Here is a 23,605-nt window from a genome sequence, read left to right as displayed (position 1 = left end):
ATGAAATATTGGAATTTTTTAATAAAATTCTAAATTTTTAGACTTAAAATATGTAGTTTATCAATGAAATCTGAAATATTGCCAACATATCAGCAAAATATCGAGGATGCTTGTAGAGAAAGGATTCCCGGAAGATTTCATATCACCACCTACCAAATAGGGAAATATCGGGGATGTTTTGCCAAATATTGTCGATATTGCAAACCATGTGAATAAGTAGTAAATTCTATTGTTTTAGGTCAAAGAGCCACTGTATGTAAATTCTACTGGTATTTGAAATTTACTATTCATTGGCAACTATTGGACTTCTTGCAATTTCTATTTTTAGTAGGCTCATGATTTGCAATTTATAGTAACTTTTGGACTTCTTGTTATTTATGGTACTTCTTGTAATTGCTATTGTTTAGTAGACTCATGATTTGCTATCTCTAGTAATGTCTGGAGTCTTTCCATTAAGTTAATCTTAGTGGGATTAGAACTGAGCTATTATAGTTGTTTTATTAATTATAGCCCTTATTTAAGTGTCATTGTGGGTTACCTATGGATTTGTCTTAGTTTTAAAGCAATTAGAAGTTTTTTCGGTTGGTTTCCTATTCCAAATTAGAGTTTGTAAAAACTATAGTTAGAGTCATTGTAATTGCAATGAAAGAAGATTTATATTGAAGAAGTAAAGTTTGGTTTATTGAATTCTAGTTGTTACCAGAAAAATTTCTCTTTTTTCCCCTCTCTCTCACCTGTTTAAGTCTTTTTTTTTTGTTTCTCTCTGAAAAAGACTTAAGCATACCCTGAGGTTTCAGAAATTGACTTAAACATGCCCTGAGTTTATCAAATGGACTTAAATATACCTTGTGCACTGACTCCACTGAACTTAAAAACACCTTCCATGAGTAAAACATTGAAACCATTTACATGTAACGTCATAGTCCTTCCATCATAAAAGGTTCAATACAATTAATTTCAACTTCAAGTTCTTCCTTGAAGGCCTTTCTGGTTCTGCCTAAGCCACAAGAACCAAGAGTGAGGACAAGAAATAATAGACAAACATCTTCAAGAAATGGGCTTCGAGTCTTCAAAGACTGTTCTCGTCCTGGTGATCTCTACAAAGTTTGGGTGCAAAGAAAATTGCAAAAGAAAATTAGAGCTCTATAGGGAGTGGGGTTGGTCTCAGAAGGTGATTGTCACAGCATTCAAGAAGCCACTGAATTGTATATGATGAAATCTGAAAAAGAAAATAATGGGAGTCATGGATTTCCTTGTGATAGCTCCAAACACAATGGGTTTGGAGCTATTGTTATTAACTTTATCTGATAAATATTCAAGATGGAAAGTAAAATAGAAAAAACAAGGATGGGATTTCTGTTCTGTTTAATTAGAAAGAGAGAGAGAGAGAGAGCCTCTTTATACTTCTATTCTTACTTTCTTTTTTCTTTTTTTTTTCTTTCTTTCTTTTTCTCTCCTCAAAGTCCTTTGATCTTTTATATTTCAATAGTAAAATGTTAAAACAAAGTATAACTGATATACATGGCATATAATAAAATGTGTCAGCACACATATTAATAAGATACAACAATATAAATGATATTATATAAGGTGCCTGCCTTGTCATTTTTATTGCCTAGAAGGGCACATATTTGCTATAAGTCATGGCGTTTGGGTGAGGCGCCCAGCCAAGGGAGCCTAGTAGCCGAAAGAATGGACTGTGGAAGTGTCTTGAATGATTACCATTCAATCTGGTTGCAAAACTATTGACCACATGCTTTTCAACTATCAAAGTGTATTTGCAATTAAGAATCAAGGAACTATAATCAGGTTAGATGCTTCAGAATATAAGGGTGGATAAAAGAAAGTCGATTCAGACACATTTTTTATTTTTGTTCCAAAGAATAGGTAAAAGAGAAAAACGGAAGAAGGGTCTTGATTTCTCTTTGGGTTTGTCTTTTCTCTGGTTATCTTTGAAAATTTGAGGAGTAATTAAGAGTCAAAAGGTCTTTCAATTGATTCTGTCAAATCTAACAGCCACAAGGCATGTTTAAGTCCATTTATAGATCTCAGGGTATGTTTAAGTCAAATTCTGAAACCTAGGGTGTGTTTAAGTCTTTTTTTTTTATAGATAATGATAATGAAAATTTTATTAAATAAAGAACTAAGTATTCATCATACAATTCCCCACAAAGAGGTGCAAGGTGCAGCCTCCAAACTACATCATAAAGCTTACAATTGAGCCCAAAAGAGCTGATTCCTATGTACTCCTTGTTTAGCTAGAAGGTCTGCCAGCCCATTTGCCAATCTTCTTTTCCATTGAACTGTGACTGAAATATTTGAAGTCAGCCACTTAAATCTTCTCAAAGCCCCCCTAACGGCCAGGCTGCCGTCTCCGGTTCTTTTAGCCATCCAATAACAAATTTGGAATCACCTTCAATCATTAAATGCTCCACTGCCAACTCTCTTGCATATTCTGCTCCTTGTAACACAGCTTGGAGTTCTGCATTTACTGAGTCTCCCCACCCTATAGGACCAGAAAATAGAGCTACAATCTGACCCTCATCATTTCTGAAGACTCCCCCTATTCTAGATGGCCCTGGGTTGCCCAAACTACTGCCATCAAAATTTAGTTTAATGACGCCTGCATCAGGAGGCTTCCAATCCACCACTGGCTTGCTTCTGATTGCAGAACTTTTAGCTAGTTGTTCCCAATTTCTTCTTATGTCATCGAAAGTGTAGGTGGAAAACAGATCCAAGGATTTTACCCAACTTATGGCCCTACATAAGATACTTTTTAACACACATGTTTGATCCCTCTCCTTGTCATTGAAGATTCTAGCATTTCGCTCCTCCCACACAGTCCACACCAAAGCAGCTCTAACAGACCTCCACAAAACTCTTCCTCCTCTTTGGCCACCTGAAAGTTGTAGGATAAAAAAGATTGCAAATCTGCACCGGTTCTGTCCACCTGCACCCAAAAAGATCAAAAAGCTTTTCCAAAGGCCTACAACAAAAGGGCAAGTGATTAGTATATGGTAGCAACTTTCCTCGTTAGCTTTGCATAGGGTGCACCAGTTAGGAGGGATACAAAGACTAGGTCTTCTTTTTTGTAAAACATCCAAGTGTTGATTTTCCTAAGGGAGACTTCCCAACAAAGGTCTCCAACTTTAGGAGGGACAGGTTTGGACCAAACTTCCTTGTTATGAAAAGGTTGAGGCAATGGAGAGGAGCACAAGGAAGCAAAGGAGGCACAAGAAAAGGAACCCGAAGGTAATGGCTTCCGAATACGGGAGTCTACAAAAGGAGGGTCCAAGCAAACAGAATCAATAGTTTTGAGGAGCAAAGCAGCCTGGTCAAGCTCAGAATCTCTCAAACCTCTTCTAAAACCCAGATTCCAGTTTATGCCAGAAGAAAAGGATGATGATACAAAACTTTGAATTGGCTCGTTTTTAAAACACGAGATGGAATACAAGGAGGGAAAGAGGTCATTGAGGGAACAATCACCAATCCAAACATCCTCCCTAAGCAAAACCCTTTCTCCAGTACTAACATCATACCTGATCAGGTTTAGGAAAACGGGAAGAATACTATGAATAGCATTCCATGGGGATTTCAGCGTAGCACGCCGAGATACACCAGCATCCCATCCATTGTCTGCAACACCATGCACACTCCTTACCACTTTATGCCACTCATCCAATCCTACATCAGCCACTCATCCAATCCATCTTATCATCCTCTTCTTCGCCAGGCTCATCTTATGAAGATTGAAGAAAACTGAAGAATGAGAGTTTCGAACCAACCCTCTCTTAGCACCCTAACATTCTTTTATTAAGATATATTTGAATAATTACAAGGAGGCCTTTAGGTGGGCAAGAATTTACAAAGAACATAATATAGACAGGATGGGCCCAGGATAAGGCCCATTACAGAAAAGAAACATAAATAACAAGAAAGAATAAACAACCTATGGGCCATTCGGCCCATCTTCTCTACACTCCCCCTCAAGCTGAGCATAGATGTCAATCATGCCAAGCTTGCTGGTATCATGCTGAAGTTTTGCCTTGGGAATGCCTTTGGTGAGAAAATCTGCCAACTGTCCTTCAGATGTGATGAAAGGAAGACACACTTCACCCGAAGAGATCCTTTCCCTAATGAAGTGTCGATCAACTTCAATATGCTTGGTTCTATCATGTTGCACAGGGTTGTGAGCAATGTTGATGGCAACCTGATTATCACAGTACAACATCATTGGCTTGTCATATTCAACTCCAAGTTCTTCCATCAATGATTTTAGCCATAATAATTCAGAAACTCCATGTGCCATGGCCCTGCATTATGCTTCAGCAGAGGACCGAGCAACAACCGATTGTTTCTTGCTTCTCCAAGAAACAACATTACCAGCCACCAAGCTGCAATACCCAGAAGTAGATCTTCTGTCATCAATGTTTTCGGCCCAGTCAACATCGGTGTAGGCTTCAAGTTTGATATGACCATGCTTGGCAAACTGAATACCTTTTCCTGGGGAGCCCTTCAAATAACATAGGATTCTCTCTGCTGCTGCCATATGAGTGTCTCGGGGAGTATGCATGAATTGGCTAATGCAATTGACTGCATATGCAATATCTGGCCGAGTCATGCATAGATACAAAAGTTTCCCAAGAAGTCTCTGAAAGATTCCTTTGTTTTCTAACAATGTCCCTTCTGAGGCTGAGAGTTTATGACTCATATCAATAGGAGTAGCAATTGGTCTAGCACCCATCTTTCCAGTCTTGGAGAGCAAGTCAAGAACATACTTCCTTTGGGAGATAAGAATCCCATCCTTGGATCGAGCCACTTTTATACTAAGAAAGTATCTCAAGTCCCTCAAATCTTTAATCTCAAACTCTGTATGGAAAAAAGATTTTAGATCATGAATTCCTGAAACATTATTACCAGTCACTACAACATCATCTACATACACAATGGGGTATACTGCCAGAGGTCCACTCCTCTTCACAAAAAGAGTATGATCGGACTGTGTCTGCACATAACCAAAGTTAACAAGTGCTGTTCTAAATCTCTCAAACCATGCTCTAGGGGACTGTTTTAGTCCATAAAGAGATTTCTTCAGCTTGCATACCTTCCCTTTCATATCAGTTCCATACATCCCTAGAGGAAGAGACATATAAACCTTCTCATGTAATTCACCATTCAGAAATGCATTCTTCACATCCAGTTGATAAAGGGGCCAGTCAAAGTGAGCAGTTAAAGATAGAAGAACCCTCACAGATGTCATATTGGCAACAGGTGCAAAAGTCTCTAAATAATCAATCTCATTTGTCTGTGTACAGCCTTTTGCAACCAGCCTGGCCTTGTACCTTTCAATAGTGCCATCAGCTTGGTATTTGATAGTAAAGACCCACTTGCAACCGACTGGATCCTTCCCTTCAGGCAAATCCACCACTTCCCATGTGTCATTCTTGTCTAGGGCATCAATTTCAGATCTCATAGCATCCCTCCACTCTGGAATCTTAAGAGCTTCTGACACAGACCTGGGAATAGGATGAGAAGCAACAGAAGAGAGAGAGGCAAGGTATGGAGGTGAAAGCAAACTGTAAGAAAGGTGCTTGGAAATGCAGTGAGCAGTGCACTTCCGTTTTCCTTTCCTAACAGCAATGGGAATATCAAGGTCAGGGAAGGATGAATCAAAAGATGCTGAAACAATACCTGTTGTCTCTTCTGTGATTGGAAGTGTATGAGGCTCATATGTTGTAGGAGAAACAACCTAAACATTTCTGGATCTTAGCCTTTGATACACCTTGGGGTTGAGGATAGGACGAGGAGGTAGAGTACTGGGACAAGGAGAAAGGAACGACTGATCCACCCTTGATGCATTTGAAGGAGAAGCAGACACATCAAGAGACTCAATAGGGACAGGAAGAGGAAGAGCAAACACCTGTGACAAATCCTCCCCCGTGGACAATGTCCTTCTGGAGAGGAACCATAAAAGGGGGAAAGCTCATCAAAGGTGACATCCATTGAGACATACCGATTGCTAGACTTTGGATCAAAACAACAATAACCCTTCTGTGTGGGGGAATAACCAAGGAAGATACACTTTTGAGCTTTGGGTTCAAATTTATGCCTTTGGACACTTGGAGCATGTACATAACAGGTGCAGCCAAAGACACAAATAGGAACAGGAAAAAGGTCATTGTCTGGATGAAGAAGATTGAAGGGAGACTTAAACCCCAAAACCCTGGATGGCATACGGTTTATAAGATATGTAGCAGTAAGAAGAACATCACCCCAAAACCTGGTAGGAACATGTGAGGCAAATAAGATACTTCTTGCAACTTAAACAATATGCCTATTTTTCCTTTTAGCAACCCCATCCTAGCACACGAGCTTTGATGAATAACCCCCATGTCAGAGAGATAACATGATAGGTTTTTCTCAAAGTATTCTTTTGCATTGTCAGATCTGAAGATTTTAATCATGGTATCAAATTGGGTTGAAACAAATTCATGGAATTGTCTTACAAGTCTTGGAACTTCATCACGGGATTTCATCAGGAATATTTAAGTGAACCGAAAAAAATCATCAATAAACAGGATAAAATATTTATAGCCACCCATGGAAAGTAAGTGGTAAGGCCCCCACACATCAGAGTGCACAATATTAAAAGGAAAAGAAGATCTTTTATTACTCAAAGGATAATTGTTTCTACAATGCTTTGACAATTCACAAGACTCACAATGAAGACTAGACAAACTAATTCCCTTAAATAGTTCAGGGAAAAGATGACTCAAGGCAGAAAAAGACAGATGACCAAAACGACGATGACACAACATGATCCGACTAACAGACTCTGAAGAAACAGATCCAAGAGCAGCATTCCCAAGATGATCAGTGCATTGTTCCGGGGTATCAAGCAGGTATATTCCGTTTGCCTTATGGCCACTCCCAATCACCTTCTGAGACTCCAGATCCTGAAAAACACAGTAGGAAGGAAAGAAGGTTACATAATAGTTTAGTGACTTGGTTAAATTGCTTACAGACAACAAATTTGTATTTAGTTTAGGTACATGAAGGGCAGAAGGTAGGAACAAGGAATCCATAGCCTTGATGGTTCCCTTACCAGAGATAGGGGCAAGTGAACCATCAACTAAAGTGATTTATCACGTCCAGGAAGCAAGTCATATGAAACAAATAGGGTAGAAAGATTGGTCGTATGGTCAGAAGCACCTGAGTCAATAATCCAAGGGATCTTGAGGTTACCTGAAGTGGTAGCATGATTTGCAGAAGCCCTTATACCTGAATGAGCAAATGCTGAAGCAGAAGAATTGGCTGACGAGTTGGAAGAAGAGGTCACATCACTCAGTTGACTGATCATCTTCCCAAACTTTTTATATTCTGCTCTCATGGCTGCCAACTGTGCAGAAGCAGACATTTCTTCACTATCTGGCCCGGTAGCTACATTTGCACTTCCTGATCTTTTACTATCATACCTTTTCTGAAACCGACTAGGAACAAGATTATGATGTAGTTTCTAGCACTTATCTTTGGTGTGCTTTGACTTCTTGCAGTACTCACATATAACTTCTTTCTTTCCTATGCCACCAGAAGTTCCAACATTCCCTTTGGGTTTAATCCCCATATTGGCAAAGTGATTATTCATATCAGCCCCTTGAACCTGAACAACCCTTCTGCTCTCTTCATTACTGACCAATGCATAAGCTTGTGACAAAGAGACACACTCCTTAGAAAGAATATTCTGTTTTGTGATATCATATTCTGGGTTTAGTCCAGTTAAGAACTCAAATACTCTATTCCTTTCAACCAATTTTCTATAGGTCTCTGCATCATTGGTGGTGTCCCAAGGTATAGTGTCTATTAGGTCAATCTCTTGCCATAGGGACTTCAGGGTTGAGAAATATACAACTAGAGGTTTCTCCCCTTGTCTTAAATTCTTTACATCACTTCTCAATTTATATGCCCGAGCCACATTGAGTTTTTGTGAATAGGTTTCCGCAACACTGTCCCAAATTTCTTTTGCTGAATTCATCCATAGGTAGTATTGGCTGATTTGTGGCTGGATTGAGTTTACAAGCCACCCAATGATAGTGTAATTTTCTTGCATCCACTTCTCGTAGGATGGATCATCTTCTGGGGGAGCCTTCTTACTCCTGGAAATGAACCCCCACTTTCCTCTACTACAAACATGAATCTTAATTGATTGTGACCATGCCAGATAATTAGTTCCATCTAGTTTAACTTTGGTCACAGTCAATAAGGAATCATTTGGAGTCCCCTGAACCAGTCCATATTCAGCACCACTTTTGTTTTCAAACTCTGAGGAGTATATCATGTAAACACTCTAAACAGAATTCAGCCGACCACAAGAAGACAATATACTGAGTTCAGCCTTCAAGAAGTAATAAGAAACTCCTAGGCACTGTGCACTCAGCCGAAGTACCTTTTCAAAGCTGTGCACTCAGCCAAGAAGAGTAAATACCAATCGGTATTGCTGAACATGCCTTTTCACAAACACAGTGTGGGCAATAGAGAAAGCCCCACTGTCAAGGAAGAGAAAAGACCCCGAAAAACAGTTTGTACAGCCCCTTAAAACAACAAAAAAAGTAACAATACACAACCTTGTTACAAGGATGTTTCGGCAGGTTTTAATAGTCCAAGAATAAGAGAAAAAACAGCCCGGAAATTTCTGGGTCAAACCAGACTTAATGCAGTCGAAGGTAGTACAGAACAACTAGGGTTTTCGGACACTTCAACAGTCCAAACACAGTCGAAGATAATACAAAACAATCAGAAAACTGAGCACAACTTACAGTTCGAGCTTCAACAGTCCAAACACAATCGAGATTCAAAAACAAAACCGAGCTGTCCAAACACAGTCGAGCTTCAATAGTCCAAACACAATCGAACTTCAGAGCAGAAAACTGAGCACAACTTACAGTTCGAGCTTCAACAGTCCAAACACAATCGAGATTCAAAAACAGAACCGAGCTGTCCAAACACAGTCGAGCTTCAATAGTCCAAACACAATCGAACTTCAGAGCAGAAAACTGAGCACAACTTACAGTTCGAGCTTCAACAGTCCAAACACAGTCGAGCTGTTCCCCTTCTCCTCCCCCCTTTTTTTTCTCTCTGATTCTTCCTGGCCATCGAACCCCTTCCCCAAGAGATTCTAGTCTTGGGCTCGTTCACTGACCTCCAAGAATCAGGCAGTATGTGACTAAGTTTCCAGCCCTATGATATTCAGGTTCAGATATGCTCTGATACCATGAATAAAACTGAAGAGAGGAGAGCTTGAGAGTTCAGCAATGAGGATTTGAGAATGAGAGTTTCGAACCAACCCTCTCTCAGCACCCTAACATTCTTTTATTAAGATATATTTGAATAATTACAGGGAGGCCCTTAGGTGGGCAAGAATTTACAAAGAACTTAATATAGACAGGATGGGCCCAGAATAAGGCCCATTACAGAAAAGAAACATAAATGACAAGAAAGAATAAACAACCTATGGGCCATTCGGCCCATCTTCTCTACAAAGATTTTACAGCATACTGCTTTACATGAATCTTACAAAATTATGTATTCTAAGTTTTCTAGTTATGATTTTTGTTTTTTATTTCATTTTTGCAGGCTTGCCATCTATTAAGCTTCTTATCAAAAGAACTACTCGGTGATTTTGAGGCATGTGCTGAGATGTTTATTCCAGTAAGTTCACAAACATGTTTCTTAATATTGTGGTTGTTTTTGTGCCAACAGTTCTTCTGATATCACTATCGATATTATTGCTTTCAGGTGCTTTTCAAGCTTGTTGTAATAACTGTACTTGTAATTGCTGAATCTGCAGACAACTGTATAAAAACGGTATGCATAAGTATCATATGTTCCATGGTAGATTGTTACATTTATGTCTGCATGTGAATGAACTAGCATCTTATGTTTCTTTCTTTCCCTTTTTCTTTAAATTTTATTTTGGGATTTCCAGATGTTGCGAAATTGCAAAGTTGCTCGAGTACTCCCTCGAATTGCTGACTGTGCAAAAAATGATCGCAGTGCAGTGCTCCGTGCCAGGTATGACTTAACATGCTATCAAATAGCCTAGTAAATAGCTTCTTTCTGATTTTGTTACTATTATCTGTTTTGGTTTCCCCCTTTCTCCTTACATTGCAGGTGTTGTGAATATGCGCTTCTCATACTAGAATATTGGGCTGATGCTCCAGAAATACAACGATCAGCAGATCTCTATGAAGACCTTATAAAGTGCTGTGTGGCAGATGCAATGAGTGAGGTATTGGTTTGATATGAATTTTACAGAAGCAATTGAATTTTCTGTAATAAGAAAAAGAATCTGGATGTTTTAATTCAGCAGGCAGTTAGTAGTTTTGTATCTTGGGTCTCGGTTGTAAAAGACTTTAAACTGCAGAATGTGGCTCTGTTGTTTAAGTCTAGAAGTTTGTAGGAGGTGTGGTCTGTTGTTTCTTCCCGGGTTTAGGTGTTCCCCCCAGGAGTCTGTTGCACCATGCTTTTTTCCTTTTTAATAAAGTTTACCTTTAGGGTATTTACAAAACATGATATGATAAAGATATGCAACATTCTGTGATTGTTATCTTTTTCGAAAGAAAACAGATTTCATTAAAAAGAAAGGCGGGATATACTTCAGAAGATGTACAAAATCCCTGACATAAAAAAACAAAAATCAAAGTCCACTAATTAAATTAATTCCTCTTCTAAATAGCTAGTCTCTCTTGGAGAATCTTTCTAAAATAAGATTTCAAAAACTATTTTACGTAGGGTTAGCTCCTAGGTGAAGGCCTAAGTAGTTTATTGGCCATGAGGTGACCTTTGCAGCGTAAAATCTAATAGGCAGGATTCCTTTTCTCCACATTAATCCTTACTAGACAGCTCTTATTTAGGTTTATCCTCAAATTTGAGAGCTGCTCAAGAAGCTCCGTTGTCAACCTCAAATTCCTAGCTCACTGTTCCTCTCCGTCGTCATAAAACAAAATGATATCATCTGCAAATTGAAGATGAATGATCACACATTATCTATTCCAACCCTCCAGCCCTTAATCAATTGCAACCTATCTACTCTAGATGTAATTCTACCAAACACATCTGCTATAATAGTAAAGCAAAAGGGAGAAAGTAGGTCACCTTGTCTAAGCCCCCTGCAAGATGGAAATAAATCTTTAACTACCCTCCAGTCACCAACACCAAATAGGTGATAGGTTTGCAAACATCCTTTGACCCATTTACACCATCTTAGCACGCTGGGCATGATGAATATCTATGCTCAGGTTGAGGGGAGTGTAGAAAGTAGATTAAGTGTTCATCATGTTTATAGTTATAGGATATATTTGTTATTTTCTTTTTATTATTAAAAGAGGATATTTTTGTCTCAACTTCTATGTATAGATCCAACCCCATATTGTTGGGATAAGGCTTGGATGACATACACGCGCACTATTGTATTTTCTCCTTTTCAATTGCAGTTTAAGGTCCTCAAGTAAAACTTAGAATGCGCCATTTTTTCTTCAAAACATTCCACTGATTTTTTTTTTGATAAATGAGAGTAATTTTATTGAAAGAGTATCAGAAATACATACAGCCTAGGAAGAAGAGGCACGAGATGTTACCTCCCCCAAGGACTGAATCAAAAGCACTAAAACATGCCCAAACCTGAGAAACAAACTACAAATTAGCCCAAAACAGATCACCCCTTGACACCCCTTGCTTGGCCAGAGAATCAGCCATTACATTTGCTAATCTGCTAATCCACTGGAACCTAACAGTCATATTTCTTGTCATCCATTTAACTTTCTTTACCAGATCCCTGTAGCCCCAACAAACTGTGTCTGGGCTATTCAGCCAGCCCACTACTACCTTGGAGTCTCCTACTAACAAATTGCTCACTTCTAATTGACTAGCCATCTGTATACCTTGTACCACTGCTAGTTGCTCTGCCCTTACAGAATCACCTTCACCCACTGGTCCTGAGAAAAGAGACAGCATATTGCTGTATTTGTCTCTCAGAATCCCTCCAATTCCGGATGGCCCTGGGTTACCTTGGCAGCTACCATCAAAGTTCAATTTTACCACTCCATTTGGTGGGGGTTTCCATTCAACTTGTAATTTGTTCTTGGTGGAGACTGTAGAAGCCACTGCTTCCGAATTTCTCCTCAAGTCATCAAAGGAGAAATCTGCCAACAATTGTGAAGATTTCAGCCATGAAGTTGTCTTTGTCAATATACATTCCTTGACTTCAGCAAGACTCCTTTCATTTTCTTGAAATATTCTAGCATTTCTCTCCTCCCATAAGATCCACAAGGTGGCGGCTCTAATACATTTCCACATTATCTTCCCCCTTTTTGTCAATCTCCCAAGAGCATCTGGAGTGAACAGAAGCTTTACTTCAGAGGGCAAGTTCCACCTGCACCCAAATGAAGATACAACCCAATTCCAAATATTGGCAGCAAAGAGCACGATATCAGCAAATGGTTATAGTCCTCATCCTTCACTTTACACATAAAGCACCAATTTGGGGACAAACACAAAAAGTTTCTTCTTTTGCAAGTTTTCCACAATATTGATCTTACCATAATAGGCTTCCCAACAGAACGCTGCTACTTTGGGGGGTATTGACCTTGACCCCTCTTTAACCGGGAAGATCTGAGAGGAAGGGTTAGAGCAAAGGGCTTTAAAGAAAGATGCACAAGTGAAAGAGCCAACCGGGTTTAGAGCCCAGACTCTTTTGTCCGGGTTGGTGGGGTCCAGGCAGACCGAATCTATAAGCAACGACAGCTCTGAGACACAATGAAACTCTTCATCCCTTAACCCTCTCTGAAACCCAAAATCCCAATTTAAAGCCAAAGGGCAAACTGGGGGGTGGGGTGGGGAGGAACCAAGAAATGGGTTTCTTTTTAAAGAGGGAGATGGAATAGAGAGAAGGGAAATGGTCTTTTAGGGGTTGAGTGCTCACCCAAGTATCTTCCCAAAAAAGAATAGAGTTTCCAGAACAAGCATCGTACCTTACAAACCTGAGGAATTTAGGGAGAATGCTAGAGACAACCTTCCAAGGTGTTGTGAGCAAGGCCCTTCGAGATACCCCCGCATCCCAACCTGATTCAGAACAGCCATGGGTACTTCCACAACTTCATGCTGCAACCTCTCCCTCTCCAGGGGCCACCTTCAAAGCCACTTACCTAAAAGAGCCTCATTCTTACTCACCACATTCCCTAAGCCTAGTCCTCCTTTTTTGCTCCGACTCATCACCTCCCACCTAATCAAGTGATCTTTTTTCTCTTCACTAGGTTCCCATAGGAAGTCCCTCATCAGTTTTTCCAACCTTTTTGCGTCCCTTTTAGGAATTCTAAAGACCGGCAGGAAGTATAAAGGCAAGTTGGCTAAAGTTGCTTTAATCAAAGTAACTCTACCACACACGAAGATGTAGTTCCTCTTCCAAGCTGCCAATCTTTTTTCAAAATTTTCAACCACTGGATTCCAGAACCTACTTTCCTTTGGGTTTGCACCTAGAGGAAGTCCTAGGTAGGATAGAGGCCACTGAGAGCAAGTGCATTCTAACAAGATTGCTAGACTCCACCTCCTCTCTATTCAAATTAACCCCCACAACACAACTCTCGCAAAGTGAATTTTTAAGTCTTTCAAATTCCTTATCTCTGTCAAATCACAACTTTCGCAAAAGATTATTATGTCATCTACAAATTGGAGATGGGTTACTGACACTCTGTCCCTACCTATTCTCCACCCTCTTAGAGATTTGGCTCTATCCGCTTCTGAAAGGAGTCTACTAAAAACATTGGCAACTAAGGTGAAAAGGAAAGGTGACATGGGATCACCTTGTCTTAGACCCCTACTAGCTGGGAAAAAATCAGTGACTACCCCGTTGACTAGGATGAAATAATGGAAATTAGAGAGGCACCCGTTTATCCATTTGCACAACTTATCCCCAAACCCGCACTTCCTTAGCACGAGTGATAAGAATCCCCGATCGACTAAGTCATAGGCCTTTTCAAGGTCAAGTTTACAAACATAACCTTTACGCCCCAATCTCCTCATCTCCTCCACACATTCATTTGCTATTAGAATCTGATCTACAATTTGTCTCCCTTGAACAAAAGCTCCTTGCGCTTGGCTAATAAGACAAGGAAGCACCTGTTTTATCCTCAAAGATAAGACTTTTGCCACAATCTTGTAAACACTAGTCACCAAACTGATAGGTCTAAAGTCCTTTGGATGCTTGGCCTCTTTCTTTTTCGGAATTAAGGCTAGAAAAATAGCATTAATTCCCCGACTCATCACTTGATTATTCGCAAATTCCTTGAAGACCTCAAATAAATCTTCTTTGACCATATCCCAACAATCTTGAAAGAAAGCCATTGTAAACCCATCTGGTCCTGGAGCTTTAGATCTGTCCATGGAAAAGACATTATCAGCTGACCTCCTGAAGCCCCAAGAGGTGGGGCTATTACCCAATTTTTGTTTCTGGAAGACCAAATGCTTCTGGTCCACATGCTGTCAAACTTAATAATCTTTGTTTCTCTTGGAGCATGATACATGTCTTATTTGGCCTTTCTAACAATGCTCTTGATGATTTGCCTTTCTGTTGTGTTCCTTACCCCTGTTACGTTCCATCTTAAGAGTCACATGAAAAAGATAATATCCATCTTAAGAGTTTTCAAGTTAACCTGTTCTCTTGGCATTCTTTTGTTTCAACAAGTGAAACTTCGGAGGGCTGATTTCTGTTGGGGAAAGTACTGACTAATTTGGTTGGGTTTGAGTTAGGTTCTTTGCGTTGGAAAAATTGTGGTTCCTTTAGAAAATAACGTATTAGTTTGGTGAATTATCATAGGGTCAACACTCATGATGAAGAAAATGTAGGATAATGCTAGTATCTTGTTAGATTCTAATTTCTTGCTAGAGTCCAACTAGTTTAGAAGAAAAAAGGAATGGTGGAAACATTGATTAACATGGGAAAAGAATTCCTTTTGTCAAGAAGCAAGCAGGATCCCGAGCTAAGATTGTATTCTTTCATTAACATGGAATGTGAAACTTGTTGCAATTTATAGGGGAATATTAGGATTAATTTTAGGGCAAAACCTGATTTGAGTTGTAAATTATCTCCTTTTAAGAAAATGACAGAAAGAAGAAAAAATTGGAGAATATTCTCTCTTCCAAGCTAGCCAGCAGGAATAAGCTCTGTTTGTGGACTTGTGGTGGCTTGTGGATTGGTTTACAAGCTTAAGTTCATTCCCATTAAGTAGTGAAATAGCCTTTGCCTCTTTTGGAACTATAGAAGCTAATTAACATTGAAAACTAATACAGCCTTCTTGGATAGCGTATGAACAACCCTACCAACAAATGTATTGATCAGATTCCTTTTTTAGAAGAGGTAAAGTAAAATTTTATTAACCAAAAGAGATATACAAGTATAAATGTTCACTGTACAAATGGCTTGTACAAATGAACAACCTTGAGAGCCCTTAAAAAAATTACCACCACACAAGAAGCTGACACATCCTGTTAGAGGCACAAGGGGGCAGGAACTACAAGTATATTCTAGAAGGAGAAGAAGGCCACCTCAACATAAGGAAGCCAGTACAAAGACAGCTGGAGTTAACTGAATCAAACAAGTTGGCAAGTTATTATAATTCTGTTGTAAAGCAATTAAGGCCACCTCAGCATAAGGAAGCCAGTACAAAGACAGCTGGAGTTAACTGAATCAAATAAGTTGGCAAGTTGTTATAATTTTGTTGTAAATAAGTTACATTGAAGGCAAGATTGAATATAAATACAGAGGTGTACTTACAATAAGGGGACAATAAGAAGATTTGATCTCTTTTTCTCTTCACTCTCACTTTCCCCTATTCAGGAGGTTATCCTCCCTCGAAGAGGATCTGAGTTGGGTAGCTACCCAACAATTGGTTTCAGAGCCTACACTATGCCTCCCAATTGCAATCGTGCGGCGCAGATGGTGACATCGGTATTGTAATGTTCGGCCAGGACTAGGTGGACTAGTGCAAAGCCAACCTTCGTGGGCGTCAGGACTGCAGAATGTAGTGGAATGTTACGATTCATTTGTCCCATATTAGTAGTATGGGATGCTAATGTGAGGTATCCCACATCAGTAGTATGGGATGCTGTTGTGGGATATATTATGTGCTTGGGTTCCCTCCCTCTAACAACTAGCTTTTAGGGGTGAGTTCTCCTAAGGGCACATAACAAATGGTATCAAGATAGATCACTCGACAAAAGTACTCTCACCACAAAATCAAGCTAAATCAACATATGAGAAGGAGCTCATGGCCGTTGTACTTGCAGTCGAGAAGTGGCGGGCTTACCTACTGGACCACCGATTCGTCATCAAGACAGACCACAAGAGTCTAAAATTCATACTTTATTAGAAATTCCACACCTAAACAGTAGCAGTGGGCCCACAAACTCATGGGCTATGACTACATTATAGAATATAAACCTGGTACAACTAATCGAGCAGCTGATGCTCTATCCAAGCTACCTGAGTTGGCACAACTCACTGTCTGTAGGCCCAGTTATCCATTACTTGAGTAGCTCAAAGCTGAAGCCTTTCAAGATGCAGAACTTGCCCAATTAAGGGCCAAATGGGCCTAGAATCCAGCCTTGACCCCAGGTTATTCAGTTCGTGGCTCAACACTCTATTACAAGGGTCGGTTGGTTATCTTATCGAAGTCAGCACACAGCAGATTTACTACGACTCTTTCACGATTCAGCTATAGGGGGTCATTCAGGCATATTCAAAACCTACAAGTGTCTGGCAGCACATAATTATTGGAGTGGCATGATGAAAACAATAAGGAGTTACGTAACCTCTTGTGATGTTTGCCAAAGACAAAAGTATGAAGCCCAACAACCAGCCGACCTCCTACAGCCCTTGAGCATCCCAGATCAAGTATGGGATGAAATCTCAATGGATTTTATCGTGGGCCTACCTTTTTCAAAAGGCAAATCAGTTCTGCTTGTGGTGGTTGACCGGCTATCAAAGTACAACCACTTTATACCTCTAACACACCCTTACACAGTGGCTATGGTGGTAGAAGCATTTGTTAGAGAAATCACCAGATTACATGGGACACCAAAGGCAATCATCTCTGACAGTGACCCAGCCTTCCTCAGCAGTTTTTGGAGAGAATATTTCAAGTTACAAGGCACTTCACAGAACACCTTTACTAGCTATCATCCTTAGACGAATGGACAGACCAAAGTTGTCAACAGATGCATTGAGACATATTTACAATGCTTTGTGGGGGACACACCAAAACAATGGATATAATGGCTTCCTTGGGCAGAGTTTTGGTACAACTCCTCATTCCATGTCTCAGCAGGTATGATACCATTTGAAGCTCAAAAAGGGGTCTTCAGCTAGTGCAGCGGTTTATGAGTGTCTTTCATCTCGAGATGAAACCATTCATGATCTGAAGGCTCACTTGACACATGCTCAGGAACTCATGAAAAGCTATTATGATGCAAAACACAGGCCTATTGAGTTCCAGGAAGACGAGTTTGTCTACCTAAAACTCAAACCATATAGACAGACCTTAGTGGCCTCCCGCCCCTACAACAAGCTTGCCCCTAGGTTCTATGGACTATTCAAAATTCTACAGCACATAGCACCATTATCCTACAAGCTGGAACTGCCAGTAGACTCCAAAGTACCCCCAGTTTTCCATGTCTCCATCCTCAAGAAAGCTGTCAATCCACAAGCCACATGTGCAACATTGCCGGAATTCACAAAAGAAGGGTGGCTATAGCTACAACCCAAGGACATGTTGAAATATGGATGGGTGAAACAAGGTCAAGCCTTTATTAAAGAGGCATTAGTCTACTGGGAAGGGTGTACCAAAGGAAGAAGCCACATGGGAGCCTTGCATCGAGCTGATACAACAATTTCCACACCTTGGCCTTGAGGACGAGTGCCAGTTTGAGGAGGGGGGAGATGTTAGAGGCACAAGGGGGCAGGAACTACAAGTATATTCTAGAAGGAGAAGAAGATCACCTCAGCATAATGAAGCCAGTACAAAGACAGCTGGAGTTAACTGAATCAAACAGGTTGGCAAGTTGTTATAATTCTGTTGTAAATCAGTTACATTGAAGGCAAGATTGAATATAAATACAGAGGTGTACTTACAATAAGGTGATAATAAGAAGATTTGATCTCTCTCTCCTCACTCTCACTTTCCCCTATTCTGGAGGTTATCCTCCCTCGAAGAGGATCTGAGTTGGGCAGCTATCCAACACATCCCCCTTGAACAACACATTTGAACTCAGCCATCCTCACAGATCATCTACAACTGAATTTATCACCTTTTCTACTTGGAGCTGCTTTTGATAAAAAAAACCCTCTTATTTCTCTCCCTCAAAATGGACCACAGGACTGCCAAAGGAATTGCATTCTACAGGGTCCTACCCTTTTTTCTTATAACCCCAACTTTCCAGTTCTCAAGAAGGGACTTGACAGAACTAGGCATGAAGAAGGAATATTGAATGGCCTTGAAAAAATGCGTCCAGATTCTTGAAGAGAACTCACAGTGGAGAAACAAGTGGCTGGAAATCTCTTCTCCCTTGCTGCATAAGACGCAAGAGACATCTGGCAGCACCAACCCTTTTCTAGCCAGCAAAGTCTTTGTCAAACACTTTTCTCCAACCATTATCCAAACAAAAAACTTCACTTTAGAGGGGGCCAGACCACCCCAGACTATTTGACTGGGGAAAGCCTAGAAAGGCAGTCTCCAAACCAGAATACAAGGACTTAACTGAGAAGGATTCAGACTTGGACCATCCCCAACAGCACTGATCCGGAGCTAGAGGGTTTAACCTTTATACCTTGCAGCCTTGACAACAGCTCTACCACCTGAGAAATCTACCAATCATTAAGATCTCTTCTGAAAGAGGGAACCCAGACAAGAGATCACCTGAAGCAGCACAGCAATCAGTTACCGAAGCTTCTTTATCATCAGCCAGGAGAAATAACTCTGGAAACTACTCTTTCGAAGGGATGTCAGAGCACCAAAATTCATGCCAAAATTTTAGCCTGGTACCATTCCCAACCTTATATTTAATTCCTTTCAAAAAATGGGGATAAGCTTTATAGATCCCCTTCCACACCCCACATCCATAAGAGAGATTAGACTCAGCCGCATCCCACCCCATTAACATGGAAGCCATACTTCTGCGCTATAACTTGCCTCCAATGCTCATCAGGCTCCTTGAGGAACCCCCAGAACCATTTACAAAGAAGGGCCAGATTGAAAGATTTCAATTTTCTAATTCCCAAACCACCACACTTGATTGGTTTTTAAATCTGGTCCCAATTAACCAGATGTAACTTGTTAGAATCTTTCCAACCCACCCAAAGGAAGTCTCTCATAATTTTCTCCAGCGTCAAGGCTACTTCCAAGGGAATTCGAACAAAGACATATAATAAACAGGGATGCTGGCCAATACACTCTTTAAAAGAGTTAACTTGCCCCCTTTAGACAGGTAATTCACTTTCCACGAAGCTAACTTACTGGTAATTTTTTCCACCATTGAGGACCAAATGCTTTTAGAAATGCACTTGGCTCCTAAAGGCAGCCCCAACTAGGAGGAAGGAAGACCCCAGCCTTACAGCCCAACAAATCTGCCAAGGACTACAGGTTTGCAACCTCTCCAACAGCCATCATTTCACTTTTCACGAAGTTGACCTTTAAATCTGAAACTACTTCAAACCAGCAAAGAATATATCTCAAATAAGTTACTCGCTCTGCTTTAGCACTGCTAGAAAATAGTGTATCATCTGTAAATTGAAGTAGGGGAATTGGTTCCCCGTTGTTGACTGTTTCAAACCCTTCTAGGCAGCCACTTTCAACAGCTCTAGCAGTCATCTTACTCAAGCCTTCAATGACAATGAGGAACAGGAGAGGGGAAAGAGGGTCTCCTTGCCTTAGACACCTAGAGCTTTTAAAGTTACCTTTTGCAAGAACCATTTAACAGGATTGAGAATCTAGGTGTGGTGACACAAACCTTCATCCAATTCCTCCAGGTTTGACCAGAACGCATCCTCTTCAACATATAATCTGAGAAAGCCCAATTTAAATGGTCATAGGCTTTCTCTAAATCAATTTTGCACACTAGGCCCTTCTTGCCACTTTCTTTTCTTGAATCAATTAATTCATTAGTTATCAATACTCCCTAGATTTCTTGACATGTAACTGTTAGGAATGAGCACTTCCTCATCTTTCAGAGGATGGTGAGATTGCAATGAGATCTTGGGTTATGTTATGCAATTTTGAAGTTCAAATGTTTCATTGTGTTTTGTTGGCCATATTGTATTCCATTTCTATTGTAATTGTTATAAATCAATTGTCTTTACCAAATAATTGTATCTTATTTCTTTCTAGTAATTGTATCTTTTTCCATAAGATGTGTTTTTCAAAGATTAATCATTAGTTTTTTTTTTTTTTAAATGGCATTTTGAAACTTGACAGGTACGATCAACTGCAAGAACTTGCTACAGAATGTTTTCTAAAACTTGGCCAGAACGTTCTCGTCGCCTTTTTTTATCCTTTGATCCTGTCATACAAAGGGTATGGAATTTCTATTATTATTAGAAGCCCTTTCATCTTGTCTTGATTATTGAACCAAGTGCCTGATGTGATAATTGCTACACAGATTATAAATGATGAGGATGGGGGTATACACAGACGGTATGCTTCCCCATCTTTGCGTGAAAGAGGTGTGCAACTATCACGTACTCCATCTCAAACACCTGCTTCTTCAAATATACCTGGATATGGAACTTCTGCTATTGTTGCCATGGATAGGAGCGCAAGTCTGCCATCAGGGACATCCCTTTCTTCTGGCCTTCTTTTGTCACAAGCAAAATCAATTGGTAAAGGTACTGAAAGAAGCCTTGAAAGTGTGCTGCATGCAAGCAAACAAAAAGTTACAGCTATTGAAAGCATGCTCAGAGGTCTAGATATGTCTGAGAAACATGGTTCTTCAACTGTGCGGTCAACAAGCTTGGATCTAGGTACAAATAATTGCATTTGTTATTTATCATTTCTTATCAAAATAAATGATTGAGTATAAATCTTTCTTGTTGAGTAGCTAAAGCATTAATAAGTTATTCCTAAATCTTGGGGTTTGGGAATCCTTTGTAAATGGTTAATTTTTCCCCTGTTCTTGGCCCTAGTGCAGGAGTTGACCCTCCATCAGCTCGTGATCCACCATTTCCTGCTGTTGTTTCTGCTTCAAATCATCTTGCAAGTACAGTGTTGGCTGATAAAATGGCCCCTAATGGTGCTAAAGGTAGTACTCGTAATGGTGGTTTGACTTTTTCTGATGTAATTACTCAGGTTCAAATATCAAAAGATCCTGGGAAATTATCTGACCTTCGTAATCTTGGCACTGAGCCTTTGTCAGCATTATCGTTGTCCTACACAACAAAAAGAGCTTCAGAAAGACTACATGGTTCCATTGAAGATAGTACTGATATCAGGGGGCAGAGGCGATTTTTAAACACGCATTTTGACAGGCAATACTTGGACACACCTTATAAAGATTTTCATTTTAGGGATTCACAGAACAATTATATTCCAAATTTCCAACGGCCACTTTTGAGAAAGCATGTAACTGGGAGGGTCTCTGCAAGTGGTAGAAATAGTTTTGATGATAGTCAACTACGACTTGGTGAAACGTCAAGCTATATGGATGGTCCAGCATCTCTCAATGACGCTCTGACTGAAGGTCTTAGTCCCACTTCTGATTGGTGTGCTAGGGTTGCTGCTTTTAATTATATCCGGAATTTGCTGCAGCAAGGGCCAAAAGGGATTCAAGAAATTACACAGAGTTTTGAGAAGGTTATGAAGTTATTTTTTCAACATTTGGATGATCCCCACCATAAAGTTGCACAGGCAGCCCTTTCAACTCTTGCTGAGATTATTCCATCTTGCAGAAAACCTTTTGAAAGTTATATGGAAAGGATATTACCACATGTTTTCTCACGGTTAATTGATCCAAAGGAGTTGGTTCGGCAGCCTTGCTCCACAACTTTGGAGATTGTTAGCAAGACTTATGGTATAGATTCTCTTCTACCTTCTCTGCTTCGTTCATTGGATGAACAACGGTCCCCAAAAGCAAAATTGGCTGTCATTGAGTTTGCTATTAACTCTTTCAACAAGCATGCTATAAATTCTGAAGGTGCTGGTAACAGTGGCATCTTAAAGTTATGGCTTGCTAAGTTGGCACCTTTGGCCCATGATAAAAATACGAAACTGAAGGAAGCAGCTATTACAGGAATAATATCTGTTTATTCCCATTTTGATTCATCATCAGTCCTCAGTTTTATTTTGAGCCTATCAGTTGAAGAACAGAATTCGTTAAGGCGAGCACTCAAGCAGTACACCCCTCGCATAGAGGTGGACTTAATGAACTTTCTGCAAAATAAGAAAGAGCGGCAACGTTCTAGATCTTTCTATGATCAATCAGATGTTGTTGGAACTTTATCTGAAGAAGGGTACGCTGAAGCATCAAAGAAAGGTCACCTTTTCGGAAGGTATTCTGCTGGTTCAATTGATGGTGATGGTGGTAGGAAGTGGAGTTCTGCACAAGATTTAACCCAGATCACAGGTTCTGTTGGTCAAGTGGCTTCCGATGAAACTCGGGATCATTTCTATCAGAATCTTGATACTGGGTCCAACACTGAGTTTCTCGCTTCCAAAGGTAGGGATCTAAAATTCAACGCTAATACTATGGGAGAAAATGCTGGATCTTGGGTGAGCCAAACTGAAAATGAAGATCATAACACCGGTATGGAGAATTCTTTATCAACTCCACGTATGGACATGAATGGACTGGGGAAATCTGACCACCTGGGATTGATGGGATTGAAGCTTGGTCATGAGGGTTCTCCTGATTTGGATTCTAATAAACAGAACCTGACAGTTAAACTTAGCTCCACCCCTGATTCAGGACCCAGCATTCTTCAAATTCTCCACCAGGTAAGTTCTGGAAACTTTTTCCTTGGAGAAACTTATCATTTTTCTGGAAAAGATCACCTATGTCGTGTCTTATAGTAGTAACTGAGAGACATTGAAGACACATCATTTTTTTTATCAGTCTTGAAGACACATCATATTCATGTAATTCTTTTTTTTTTCCCACTCTATTTGGTAGATTGGAAATGACGAAAGTTCAAGTGCAAGCAAACGTGGGGCACTTCAGCAGTTGGTTGAAGCTTCTGTTGTTAATGACCATACTGTGTGGACCAAGGTATGGTGTAAATTGTGTGTATTATAATTGCTGCTTATTTATTTATTCATTTAGTCTATTACTCCATTGCCATGGGCATCTATGCATGCTTGTGCACCATTCACTAGATAGCATTTTAGATTCAATTGTATTTCTATTTTACTTGTGCGCCATTCACTGATAGTTAGGATTCAATCTTGTGTGTATGAAGATTATATAGACTTAGGCATACCAAGCAAAACTTGCCAACCGAGCCCTGTTTATCCTTCCAAATCTTATCCAGTTACCTATCTCACCTCTGAAGCACAACCTAACACAACTGGAG

General features: G+C 40.1%; 1 protein-coding gene across 2 annotated transcripts in view; it reads left to right on the top strand.

The window, feature by feature from the left end:
• LOC148878576 (CLIP-associated protein-like) overlaps positions 1-23,605 on the top strand; it is a 70,067-nt gene that overhangs the window by 24,813 nt on the left and 21,649 nt on the right. The window contains exons 9-17 of one of the 2 annotated variants that reach the window (XM_088956858.1): positions 9,631-9,705; positions 9,793-9,861; positions 9,983-10,068; positions 10,168-10,285; positions 20,517-20,615; positions 20,701-21,061; positions 21,229-21,339; positions 21,454-23,030; positions 23,206-23,301. In XM_088956858.1, the coding sequence (XP_088812984.1) occupies positions 9,631-9,705; positions 9,793-9,861; positions 9,983-10,068; positions 10,168-10,285; positions 20,517-20,615; positions 20,701-21,061; positions 21,229-21,339; positions 21,454-23,030; positions 23,206-23,301 (2,592 nt within the window). Of the gene's footprint in view, positions 1-9,630; positions 9,706-9,792; positions 9,862-9,982; positions 10,069-10,167; positions 10,286-20,516; positions 20,616-20,700; positions 21,062-21,228; positions 23,031-23,205; positions 23,302-23,605 lie in introns of both variants that reach the window. The other variant, XM_088956852.1, reaches the window with a different exon arrangement.

This window comes from Nelumbo lutea, chromosome 1, assembly GCF_056320005.1.
Source record: "Nelumbo lutea isolate HS-2025 chromosome 1, American lotus-T2T, whole genome shotgun sequence".
Lineage (NCBI taxonomy): Eukaryota > Viridiplantae > Streptophyta > Magnoliopsida > Proteales > Nelumbonaceae > Nelumbo > Nelumbo lutea.
The sequence above is the reverse complement of the archived record's forward strand: the minus strand, read 5'-3'. Positions and strand labels throughout refer to the sequence as shown.